General features: G+C 44.0%; 1 protein-coding gene across 9 annotated transcripts in view; it reads left to right on the top strand.

The window, feature by feature from the left end:
* The window catches only part of LOC105018466 (transcription factor SOX-6), a 103,821-nt gene that overhangs the window by 75,721 nt on the left and 14,455 nt on the right, over positions 1–13,645 (top strand). For all 9 annotated transcript variants that reach the window (XM_029115148.2, XM_029115146.2, XM_029115147.2 and 6 more), the window contains 4 exons: positions 4,900–4,979; positions 9,718–9,867; positions 12,227–12,401; positions 13,272–13,453. In XM_029115148.2, coding sequence (XP_028970981.1) covers positions 4,900–4,979; positions 9,718–9,867; positions 12,227–12,401; positions 13,272–13,453 — 587 coding nt within the window. The remainder of the gene's footprint in view (positions 1–4,899; positions 4,980–9,717; positions 9,868–12,226; positions 12,402–13,271; positions 13,454–13,645) is intronic.

Raw genomic sequence — 13,645 nt, 5'->3', positions numbered from 1 at the left:
ACACCCCCCGTCCCTTCGTAGGGCCCAAGAGTGGTGCCCCATTATGGAATAGGGTTCCATTTTGGACGACACGGTGTTGCGGTCACCCTCATCTCCTCTATTAAACTGTGTTTGTGTTGCTAGCACTGGGTGTTTCAAACGGAGATGCTATTTACCGTCAGTGTTGTATATGAATTAATAACGACTCTCAAACAAATGACGCATAGTAGCGATGACTTGGTTTGTGAATTCATTAACAACATTTTGACGTTGTTTGTCGTTTCAGCCATGAAGTTTTTAGTGGCCATGCAGTCTTTTTAATGTCATTTTTTAAATCAGCCCTATATCTACAAAATCACTGTGTGTGTTTATTTTTTGCGCATAAATCCCAAGTATACTTTTAATAATTCATCACCCTGAGCCTCCTTTGGCCCTTCAAATGCTCAGTCTAATGTCCAAAGGGAACAATCACGTGTTGGGAAACTAATTCGAAGATATTCAGAAATGTAGCCCTCATTGGCTGAAAGGATGGTCTACAGCCCGCCCCCAATCCCAGATAAACAATCATTGGTCTGTTATAATCAAATCAGCCTTGTGACATCATACAGTTGTCCTAAAATACCATCCCTTAAACTTTTAAGCATTCCAACCATGTCCACTATATCAAAGGGTTGCTTTGACCTTATCGTACAGAAATGTTATTAAGTTGGACATTAACATCCTTGTGGCCATCTACACTGTAGATGTATTATTGAGAACAGTGTAATGTCAGGGTTTATAAGGGATACTCAGATCACACAGTCATTTACTGGAGTCAGATTATTGTTTCGGCGCAGTACGGACCTTTTAGTACATGACACCTCACGAGTACCCACGTTTCTAGAATCCCAAAGAGTAAAGTTCCCAAAAGGGCAGTAGAGTAACATTCCCAAAAGGGCAGGAGAGTAACATTCCCAAAAGGGCAATAGCAGAGATTTAAAGATGGATTCCCTGCTTGATTGTGTTCTATCACAATCAGACAACTATAGAATCTAAGATAACTTTCTCTCACTGTGTTAGCAATCTTATGTGAAGTAGTTATTACTTACAAATATGACCTCTTGGAGGAATCTAATTAGGCTACAGTGTTGTGAGGTATTATGTCAAAGCCATTTTTGAGTCAAACTTCATTTTTCAGTAAATCTCTTTCCTATTTTCACATTCCTCCCCAACTCCGTTCTTGACTTAAAACAAGTCAATATTACTTATGTAGGCCCTTAAAAGTTTCCTTTCACATGCAGACTTTGTGAACGGGCCATTATTTTGCCTAGGCACCAAAAGGTTACCTATAAATCCTCCTACTGAGTAACATATAGGTAACAGGTTTACCAATGTCAAAAAATGTATAATCTTGAAGATGAAAAGATCAGATTTATTCCTCAATGTCTTATTCCAGAAATAAAAATTTGCCCACATCTGATGGCCCACAGTAACATAAAGTCACATGGTAACATACAGTAAAAGTCACATAGAATCATAAAGTCACACGGGAATATAAAGTCACATAGTAACATAAATTAAAATTCACAAAGAAACAAAGTCACACAGCAACAGAAAGTAATGTTTTATTCAGAATTATATTGGATATACAAATGTGACCTATGACCATCAAACTAACCAAATTACAGTTTTCCCAATACCATATATGAAATATATTTATGACTCTGTTAGAATGTTTGAGGCGAAAGACTCCTCATTGGCAGGAAGTAGGATCCAACGAGGCTTGGCCTTCCTAGTCAATAACTCTGCTCAGCCAATAAATCAGATCAAGGAAACAAGTCTTGGTTTGGTTTTGCCTCATTAACCACACAACACAACACTTCCCCCACAGAAACGCAAGGGACAATACGTTGCATTTCGGAATCTGCTGCAGACCTAGACGGTCCAATGAAACTGCAAGGAGGCGGCCATTATCTGACCAGCAGTGTCACTCGTATACGGTGTAACACTCCAAATCACTGTGCTGTGGGAAGTCTGCTGTGACTCCTAGACAAAAACACGTTAGTTATAGAACACATCTGCAACTGGGATTTTCACTCATACACACACATTCACATACACACACACACAATCACACACACACGCACACAGCAGTACTCTCTGGAGAAAATGGTATTCCCCAGTCAGCATTCTAGTCACCACTATCGCTGTGGCCTTTAACACGTTCTGTTCTTTTACCCATTTCTTTCTTTCATGTGTTCCATTCTTTTACACATTCCATGGCCTAAGTAGGATTTGTAAGCATTGACAATCTATTACATATACTGTTATATAACCCATTAGCAAATCTATTAACACGCAGCCACCGGATGTTTCATTGCCACCGGATGTTTCATTGCTGGAGTTAAATTATCTTTCTACATGATGACCTGATCATACAGTGTATCTATGTATGTAGTGCTGCTGTAAATATTTGTACATTGACATAGGTTTTCTTGTTTTGGCTCTTCACTTCAACACTTGCTTGTGTTTGTTTGCGTCATTACTGCGCAGGCGTCAATGTCTGGTCTTGAATCTAGGATATGCAGTAGCATTTGGAGTGCTGGTGTCTGATGAAACTGACGTCAGTGTGCTGCTCAGAGTTTAGCCTCCTACACTGACAGTTCGTCTGGCCCCAGACATGTAAATGTGGGGACTATGGAAGGAAATGGATGTAATTCCCAAAGGGTTCACAGTTGATGGATGGATATCCCCAAATTAAAGCTGACAGTCTGCACTTTATCCTCTTAGTCATCGTTTCATTTAAAATCAGTGAGCTGGAATCTAGAGCCAAAATTTAAAAACTTCACTATCCAAATGCATATGGACTACGCTTTATTTGTTGTATAAATATATATATATATATATATACACACACACACACACACACACACATATATATATATATATATATATATATATATTCTGGAAGAGGGTTTATTATAGGGGCATGGATGGCAGGAGCCTCAGTCACAAACACTGCTCAACTGGCTGGTGTTTGAATAGGAACAGTGACTAACGTTACATCTGGTTTTACATCTATGGGACAAACATTATTAAATGTGGTTGGAAAATATGGGTTTTCCATACATTTCTCACCCGTCTGGGTATGTGTATATATATATATATATATATATATATATATATATACTGTATATATATATATATATATATATATATATATATATGCTAATGATTAGTTAATGGGGCTCAAAGCAGTAGATACTAGTATTTACTTAGAATAACATTTTAAAACTATACACAATAACTAAACACATCTTTCAGAGAGAACATGAAATTGAACAATAAATACAGTACTGAAGGTGAACCTCAAAGAGGATATGGTTTATTTTTCTGTTTACAGTATTCAGTATTTTTAACACTGAGGAGGACATGGAAAGCCTTTCAGGACTCACAGCGGGGGCTCGTGGAACATTTCTGCGCGAGGTTGTTAAAAGCATGCTGGATTCATGAGTGCATCTCAATCAGAAACCATATGGTTGGAAGTTAGAGGTCCTTATCTGCTGCTCAGACGGAGCGGCGGCACATCTACTAAACTGGCCCCCATGGGTACAGACACAACACATTAGTAACCTTTGACAAACACTCATGCCACAATTCATTACAAGCCTGGACAGGCTTGTTGAGGGGCTGGGACTTTCTCTGTGGAGGAACTAGACAATAGGAATTGTGGGTGAATAAAAGGGCGCAAGAGAGAGGGAGATAGAGAGGCAGGGAACATCATGCAGTGACCATGCAGATGGAGAGGCAGGGAACATCATGCAGTGACCATGCAGATGGAGAGTCAGGGAACATCATGCAGTGACCATGCAGATGGAGAGGCAGGGAACATCATGCAGTGACCATGCAGATGGAGAGTCAGGGAACATCATGCAGTGACCATGCAGATGGAGAGTCAGGGAACATCATGCAGTGACCATGCAGATAGAGAGGCAGGGAACATCATGCAGTGACCATGCAGATAGAGAGGCAGGGAACATCATGCAGTGACCATGCAGATGGAGAGTCAGGGAACATCATGCAGTGACCATGCAGATGGAGAGGCAGGGAACATCATGCAGTGACCATGCAGATGGAGAGGCAGGGAACATCATGCAGTGACCATGCAGATGGAGAGGCAGGGAACATCATGCAGTGACCATGCAGATGGAGAGTGGGAGAGAAAGAGAGAGTGATACAGAGAAGGAGAGTGAACAAAATGAAAAAGAGCAAATTGAAATGCTACAAAAGCCTTATCCATGTATAGACTCACTGAGTATGGCCTTATCTATGTACAGACTCACTGAGTATGGCCTTATCTATGTACAGACTCACTGAGTATGGCCTTATCTATGTACAGACTCGCTGAGTATGGCCTTATCTATGTACAGACTCACTGAGTATGGCCTTATCTATGTACAGACTCACTGAGTATGGCCTTATCTATGTACAGACTCACTGAGTATGGCCTTGACTACTTAGTAAGAGAAACGGGCAACCAGTGGAGCTTAAACAATATTGTATACATAATGCATGTTCATCTCATAATTTATTTTCATTGTCATTCATATTTGTAACTATTTTCACAGTGTTACACAACTGTAGGTAGCTAATAATATAAGTTGAATTAAAATGCCTCCCTCCTTTTAAAACTTGTGTGTAATTTTTGATTTTCCCGATTAAAATGTTATCTTTTTGTATTGTTTTTATTTTTCCTTGCTTTGGCAACGCCAACATGTTTCCCATGCCAATAAAGCCCTTTAAATTGAAGTTAAGTTGAGAACTAGAGAGACAGACAGGGAAAGACAGGGTGAGACAGAATATGAGAAATGGGAGTGTTGATGCTGTGGTGAACTCTCATGTCTCATCCTGTTTTGTCCGTCTTGTTTTCTGTCCTGACAGGTGATAACTACCCAATGCAGTTCATTCCATCCACAATGGCAGCTGCAGCTGCGTCAGGAATGAGCCCGCTACAGCTACAGGTAGGTCCATGTGCTGGTCCTGTGAAATGCCTCCTCTCAGTATCTACATTCAGCTTCCTCTCTGTACACATCTACATTCAGCTTCCTCTCTGTACACATCTACATTCAACTTCCTCTCGGTACACACCTACATTCAGCTTCCTCTCTGTACACATCTACATTCAGCTTCTTCATGATACACACCCACATTCAGCTTTCTCTCTGTACACATCTACATTCAGCTTCCTCTCGGTACACATATACATTCAGCTTCTTCATGATACACACCCACATTCAGCTTTCTCTCTGTACACATCTACATTCAGCTTCCTCTCGGTACACATATACATTCAGCTTCTTCATGGTACACACCTACATTCAGCTTTCTCTCTGTACAAACAGTGCTGGCATTTTAACAAACAGATACTAGGTTTATTCAGTCTTCAGCAGGTGCACAGATGCCACCTTTGGTCTAATTAGTTGTGCCACAGGGAATAACTTTCACTAGGTAGATCTGAGTAAGACAATCGTATTACAAATCTCTCAGACTGTCTAACCAGAGAAGACTTGCATGGCGTCGGCAGAAATGCTTCCCAACCTTGCCCCTTGTAGACACATGCTATCTGTTATACCTACCACTGAACATGTTGAGTCAAACAAAGGCCAATAAGATAAATCACTTCAGTGTCCTGACTTAGTACCCAGCATAACACCTGGCCTAGGTAATTCATCATCTTTTTATTGCTGTTTGACATCTGTGGTTAGTGAATAGCACTTATAGGTAATAGTTATCATAGAACATAAGTACAGAGAAGACGAAAGAACGAAACAAAAAAGGCCTCTACCTTAAAGGGCATATCCAGATTTCACAACATGGCTTCCCTAAACCTCCTTTGCAGCATCAAAAGCACATTGGGTGGAAGAAGAGGTTAAATAACATCACTTTGCGATGTCAATCATCGTTTCTGTTATTGTTGTTGATGGCTGCTGAACATAATAGCTTTGCCTCCGTTCATTCAGGCTGTACTATGAATCGTCTTCCTGTGTATTTCTTCAAGTTCGGTCTACTAATGTCGACAGGTTTTGGGGAGTCATAAATCAATTAAAGGTTGTCTACGAATGGTTGTAAAGTATATATAGTGTATGCTTTAGATTGGCGATTGCAAAGTTGTTTATAAGGATCTACGTTAATAACCGAATGAGGTATTGTTTAGTGCATGTATCTTTAAAAACCCATGTAAACAAGATGGAATGTTCAAGTGTGAGTTATAAGATTGCTTATTGACACTTACAAATGTATGAACAATGGTTACTAAATAGTAAGTCTTTACAAACTCTTTAGAACGGATTAAGGACCTTAAAATAAAGTGTTATTAGTTAAGTTGTAAACTTAATCTGCAATGGGGGGGGGGGGTAGAACAGAGATATGCAAGCATACCCCAGCTGGCTTGAAATCTGGCTACAGTGGAAATGTCTGAAACCAGATGCCGGCAGATTGGACAGACGTCGGCACATGGCTCCGCCCCCTACATCCCGACAGCTGGACGGGCGCGGGGCTGTCTGCCTGGCCTACCGGATGGCTCGTGGCCATGGCAGGGGCTGGTGTATGGGCAGTGCCTGGTTACCCCGCAGGTACAGCTGTGGTCTGGTGGGAGCCCCCTACAGTAAGACACACAACTGGATAGAGATAGTCACAGTAACGAAATAAAGAGGTGTAGAGAAATAAAGAAACTGAGTGAAAGAAAGAAACTAAGTAGACGTGGAGATACTGAATACATTTGAATCCTATCAAACGCTGCCTCCATTTAAAGCACTTAAGAGATAGAAGACGAGACAGATCTCCACATCTCCTGCATTCCACACACTTGATTGATTTTACATCAACCAGACATGGCAGTAAAGTCATAGTATGGGATAACTTGAATTCAGAGCATTGACTAATTGCATTTGCTCATTTGTGACCAGCACAAGCGGTAGAATGTTTTAGGAGACACGAACTGCATCCAAAATGGCATCCTAGCTGCTTTGTAGTGCACTTCGTCTGCCCAGGGCCCATTGGGGTCAGGCTCAAAGTAGTGCACTATAGGAAATCGAGTTCCATTTGGGACGAACGCCAAATGTCCTGTACCACCGTGGGAACTTCGTCAGACAATTGTTTCCAGTCCTTATGGCCGGTGCCTTGCATCTGCGGTCCAGTTCAATTGAAGAATAACCCCCTTTGTGTCCCGGTAATGCGAGCGCAATACAGTTGCTTAGCAGACATTCTTGTTGTCATCACAAGACGTCCCTCACTCTCTCTACTCCGGTTCTGTCTGTGTCATAGTGTTGAAGGTGAGGAAGTGACACATCGACACGTGTTGTATCGAGGCTTTCACTGATTTATAGTTGCTTGCTGTTTTTTCCGGAGAGGCAGGACATTTGCAATTCATTTGAGTTTAACAGGAGAATCGAATCAAAATGTTTTTGGGGCAGATGTAAGGGAGTACATCCGACTCTTTGAGGAGATTAGTACATTTGCACAGTTTGAGGACTAGCGATGAATGTGCTCTTGATTAGCCTCAGCTGTGAAACTGGCAAACTTTTGCAAAACATATAGACATGCATTCTGGAAATGTTTACCAGCACGCACGCACGCACACACACACACACACACACACCAGCAAGTTCTTAATTTAGCCTTCCCTCGTGAATGTCAGGCAGACAGACAATCAACCATTTCCTCCTTCTCTCCCTGCTTAACCTGCTGAAAAAGACAAACGGCCATTTGTTTCCCTGATCAATAGGAACCCGAGGCTAAAAGAAGCTAGGTAAGGGGATTCTCCCAGTCAGCCCTACACAAATCTATAAAGCCCAACAACATGTCTTTCTCTCTGTATATTATTGCACTAACCTGGGTATCAAAAGCAGCCTTGACGAAGGAAAATGACAGACTCATTATTTTGTTTAAGTCAAATTAGCACTAACTGCCAGAGCCCCCGTCCAATAGTCAGACAGCGAGGGGTCTTTTTGTCAATTTGTAATTTAGAAAATAGCCGCATTGTCTTCCCCGAGGGTTTGCTGAACAACGAGAGGTACGCCTGCTGTTGTGTACGTTGCACATTGGCTTCTAGCAGCCATCGATCTAGCAGTGTTTTTTCGCAATAGAACAATTCCTGCATTTATTTCGGTGCTTTTGTTGGTTTGACAGTTTCTTAACCGCATCACACCAATCAGGAAAGGATAGGGACGGTGTCGCACGAACAGTTCTGAAATAAAAGATGACTCTGTGTTGCTCATGACGTGTGGGGCAGTCTTTTTCAGTGCTTGGCTTCCTAGTTACGGTTGAGCACATCCTGTTTTTTTTCCCCCCTGCGCGAAGTTCTTGTCGTAGTTTTCGGCAGCCATATTGAAAGGGGCAGGCCTGTCTCTTGTTTGGTTTGTGTGGGGGTACGAATGTGGGTTTTAAGTGTGTGAGTGTCTTTATATACAAGGGCCTTCCAGTGTCTAACTCATTCGCATAATGCTTGCTCAGTGAGACATAGTGTGTGTGCGTGCGCGGGCCCCCAAGACATTCCTTGTCTGTACCTCAACCTCAGCTCCTATCCTACCCGGTCGCATGAACAGCGGCCGTCACTGCAGCAGGCAGCTCTTGCGGCTGTGAGTGATTGACGCGCGAGGCCCCACCAGTCATTCAAAGCACATTCTTGCGCCAATCTCATATCGCCGGAGGTTGGCCCAGGCGCTCCTCGTACGCTCCAAGGAAAATAAGCAGCGTGACATCAGGGCTTTGTTTCATTGCGGCGAGGGCCCCTTCTGTTTGTGTTTAATATCGGCTTGGGAGACGGCCGTCCTACTCCCTGCCCCGAACCACAGAGTGAGGAGGAGCAGTGGTCCTCCACTCCGCCGCTGCCTGTCTCGTGTGTCTGCCGCCCTCTTTTCCGGACCTCAGAGCTCCCAGGAGATCCAGCAGTTTAGACTGAAGGGAAATCAGATCTCACAACACTGAGGCATGAGTGCCTGGGGAGGGATGGAGGGGAGAGTAGAGAAGGGTAGTAAAGAGGGGGGGAGGGAGGGGAGCTCCTGGTCTGGGTGGTTTTCCTATCAAATCGGGGCTTTGATATGCTGTCAAGTCTTCAGATGGAGGTTGACGGTGGTTTAAGCCAGTGGTCAGAGCTTTGATTTAAACTGCTGGACCAGAGACAGGAGCTCTGTGTTTCTCTTTTTCTACATTGGGGTGTTGGATTTTGTACCAAGTGTCTTGGACCCAAGCTTGGTATGATTTCTCTCAAGTGGAGGTTTGTTCTCCATTAATGCGTAGGAACATCTTTCTCTGAAACTTTACTCTGACGTTCATCCTAATGCATATCTCTGACTTGAAGATCGGCATCTGTTGAATGAATCGGTGCAGACTGTCCATAATTTTGAGGTAAATGCTTTGTCTTTGAAAGGGAACACATGCCTCCGACAAAAGTTAACAGTAATGTGAGTTTTCTTATTTTGGCTTCAAGACACAGCTGAAGGCAGGCGTTTTCGCTCTGTGTGGTTTTTCTCTGAATTGTGTGTGTGTCTGTGTGTGGGTGTGTGCATATTCGCATACACGTGTGTGTGTGTGTGTGTGTGGTTAGCGCTAACGCACATCAAATCGTAGCCAGGATTTTTGCCAGGCAGGGATAAGAAAGACACTCTGGGACACACAGGGAGGGAGGCGGGACACAAGCCTCCAACCAGTGGCTGCTGATTTTAAAAACCTGTCCATTTCACTGTATTCCTCCTTTTGCAGCAGCTGTATGCCGCCCAGCTGGCCAGCATGCAGATATCCCCTGGAGCCAAAATGGCCTCCTTGCCACAGCATCCCAACTCCTCAGGCCCCCTCTCGCCCTCTGCCTTGAAGAGTGAGAAGAAAGTGTCGAGTCCTGTCACTCACATTAAGGTCAGCCATCCTGTTCGTTATGCTCCAGTGTGTTTCGGGCCGAGTTCATCTATAAATCACAGACTAAATCCAGAATTGAAAGGATATAGACAGGTACATTACCAGTCAAAAGTTTGGACACCTACTCATTTCATTTCTTTTACTTTTTTCCACATTGTAGAATTATAGTGAGGTCATAACTATGAAATAAAATATGGAATCATATAGTAACCAAAAAGTGTTAAAAAAAAATCTTAATACATTGTTTTAGATTCTTCAAAGTAGACACCCTTCATCTTGATTACAAATGTGCATACTCTTGGCATTCTCTCAACCAGCTTCAAGAGGTAGTCACCTGGAATGCTTTTCCAACAGTCTGCATATGCTTAATGCATGTGCTTTGCGCTTGTTGGCTGCATTTCCTTTACTCAGTGGTCCAACTCATCCTAAACCATCTCAATTGGGTTGAAGTTGGGTGATTGTGGAGGCCAGGTCATCGAATGTCAAGTTGAAAAACAAAAGTCCCATTAAGCCCAGACCAGATGGGATGGCGTATCGCTGCAGAATTCTCTGGTTACCATGCTGGTTGAGTGGGCCTTGAATTCTAAATCAATCACCAGCAGTTTTACCAGCATAGCACTCCACACACCATCCCACCTCTACCTTGATGCTTCACGGTGGGAGCCACTCATACAAATGGAGATCTGGGCTCATCACACCAAAGGATAATGTCCATAATCTCGTGTGTTTTGGCCAAAGGAAGTCTCTTCTTATTATTAGTCTCCTCAAGTAGTGGTTTCTTTTCAGCAATTCGACCATAAAGGCCTGATTCACACGGTTTCCTCTGAAAAGTTGATGTTGAGATATTTCTATTAATAAAATGTATGTATTTATTTGGGCTGCAATCTGACATGCAGTTAACTGCCAATTTCTGAGGCTGGTAACTCTAATGAACTTGTCCTCTTTAGCTGAGGTATCTGTGTTTCCTCTGGGGGTTCTTATGAGAGCCAGTTTAATCACAGCGCTTGATGGTTTTGCAGCTGTACTTGAAGACAGTTCTCTGGATTGAGTAACTTTCATGTCTTGAAGCAATGATTGACTGTTGTTTATTTTTTCTTGTTTGAGCTGTTCTTGCCATAATATGGACTACTACACTTCTGTATACCAACCCTAGCTTGTCTGGTTTGTATACATTAAGAAGGTAAAACTTTTAACAAGGCACACCCTTTCAGTTGAAATGCATTCCAAATGACTACTTCATGAAGCTGACTGATGAATGCAAAGAGTTCGCAAAGTTGTCACCAAGGCAAAAGGGTGGCTTCTTCGAAGAATCTACAACATTAAATATATTTTGATCTGTTCAACATTTTGTTAAAGATGCTACATGATGTGTGATTTCATAGTTTTGATGTCTATTAAAATTCCTCAATGTGGATAATAGGAAAAATAAAGAAATACCCTTGAATGAGTAAGTGTGTCCAAACTTCTGACTGGTACTGTATGTACACACACACACACACACACACAGACAGGCACAGTCGTTGACGCTGGCTGCTGTTTGGCGCCGATCCAGGCCTCTTCACTGGAGTGAGTTTGGGAGCATACGCCTCATATTGACTCGACGAGACAGTAATGGGAACCATGTGTCTCTGTGGGGTTTGCTGCAACCAGCATCACAATAGACTCCACAGTAATTCCCCCACTCTGGAACCTCCGCCCTTCCCTAACCCCAGTCTCCACACCCCGCACACCGTCAGTCCCACCCAGTTCCCCCGGCCTGGCCCTCCCAAATCACGTCCCTCTGCCTGTCTTCATGACCCGCTTCCAAATGAAACCCGAGTTCGTTAGCCTTCCCACTGGCACACAAGCCGAACAGTCAGGCGCTGTTGTTATGCTGGCTTCTAATCCAGTTGTCGTCCCGTTGCAGGGATTCCTCGCCAGGTCAATGTGATACAAAGTGGTCATGTACCTTTGATTAAAAGAGAGAGAGGGTAACAAAAGTCCTTTGGGCTTTTCAACAGAAGTGGATGATGACACAGTTGAGAGAATTAGACTTTTAAATTTGAGGTTTAGTGGTGAAGAAAACAGAGCCCTGTATTTTTTATTGGATTGATCAAATGCATTTATATTTGTTCTCAAGCCGAAAGTGGGTATAATTGATTTGTCTAACGGCAGTCTGAAGGCTCCAGCTTTTTCGTCCCTCCGACCTGTAAATAAGGGGCCGTCCAGACCCGGTGCCACCCTCTCACACGTATGCACCCCTGATCCGCTTTCCAATGGGTCTTCATTTGAAGCGGCCCCTCTTGGTGTCCCACAAGTCCCTGGTGTGTTATCAGCCTTCCCTTAACCCTTCTGTCCCTTTGCCCCTCCCCCCCAACAGGAAGAAGGCTCGACGCAGCCCCTCAACCTCTCAGCTCGACCCAAGAGCGGTGAGCCTCACCGCTCCCCGTCCTCCCCGCCGCGCAGCCTGTACCCGGGGAACAAGAGCAGCCCCAACAGCCTGGGGAAGGGTCGCGTACCCAGCCCCCTCTCCGGTGTGGGCAGGGGCTCACTGGGTGGGTGCAGCGAACACACGCATGCATTTACAGACACTTAGCAGGTACACACTAATGAACATTCAGAGAAACACCTTCAAATTGCACCCAGTCAGTGGTAGTTGAAGGCACGGGACCTGAACCCTGACGGAGACCTGTTATTTCAACGCGCCCGGAGCCCTGTATTTAGCCCCGATAGAAACCCAGGCAGCGGAAGCGGTGAGGCGCAGCACACGTTACTGGGTTTGAAGAGGCTTCCTCACAACGTTGTCTGCCCTGTACCATAAACCTCGACGCTCTACCTCTGCTATCTGTTATTAAGCTTCATTTAAAGCCTCTCATTATGCCAAAAACATTTCTTTAGGCTCCTCTGGGGTGGCTTTGAGGACGCGCCACTTCACTTGGGTTTCCTCCTATGTGCAATTTTTCGCCCTTTTTTTGCGGCCACCCAAGCATACAGCACTTCCTTTTCATCCGCTAATTAGACAAGGAGGGCGACAGAAAGTTTGCACCCCTGTTTTTTTTTTTTTTTTATCCACATAGCCTTCAAAGTTAGTGTACACAAACAAGGGGCGATAGGATATTTTGGGTGCTTTTAGAGAAACTGCAATTGGAAAATGTTTAAAAGGGTCTTTCATTGTCTAACCCAAGTAAAACCGTGGACCCTAACCCGCTACCTGTGTACATTTGCGACAGCTGGGTATTTAAACAGGGCACTGCCTTCTAATAGGGTAGTAGGCAAATTCTTCACTATACTGTTTAGACCAGACCTCTCAGCTTTACACGTGTCTAGAGTAGGCGATTAAGAGTCCATTTGGAATTAGCCGCGCTTGGCCGATCACGTCTTCGGTGGTCACACACACAGCAACGGCGCCTGCTTTTTGCCCACAGACATCCTGTCCAGTCTAAACTCCACGGCGCTGTTCGGGGACCAGGATGCGGTGATGAAGGCCATCCAGGAGGCGAGGAAGATGAGGGAACAGATCCAGAGAGAGCAACTTCATCACCAGCAGCAAAGCCTGGAGGCCAAGCTCACGGCCCTGAGCGGCATGAGTCTCAGCAACGGCGCCAAGGTCAGTCGCGGGACTGGCCGAGTGGCACATTCAGTTAACACCGTTAGCGCCCAACAGACAGGCTAAGGCTCGGTCTGCCGACAGGCTGAAAAGTGGCATGTGCGCTGATTATTCTCAAATTTCGGAACTGTAATCTAATTCTAAAATGTTCACAGAGAAAGCCCGATTCTGTCATTCGGTCACTTTTTCCTC

This window comes from Esox lucius, chromosome 19 (assembly GCF_011004845.1).
Source record: "Esox lucius isolate fEsoLuc1 chromosome 19, fEsoLuc1.pri, whole genome shotgun sequence".
In the NCBI taxonomy this organism is placed as follows: domain Eukaryota; kingdom Metazoa; phylum Chordata; class Actinopteri; order Esociformes; family Esocidae; genus Esox; species Esox lucius.
Note: the sequence above shows the minus strand (reverse complement) of the source record. Positions and strands in the feature narration are given on the sequence as shown.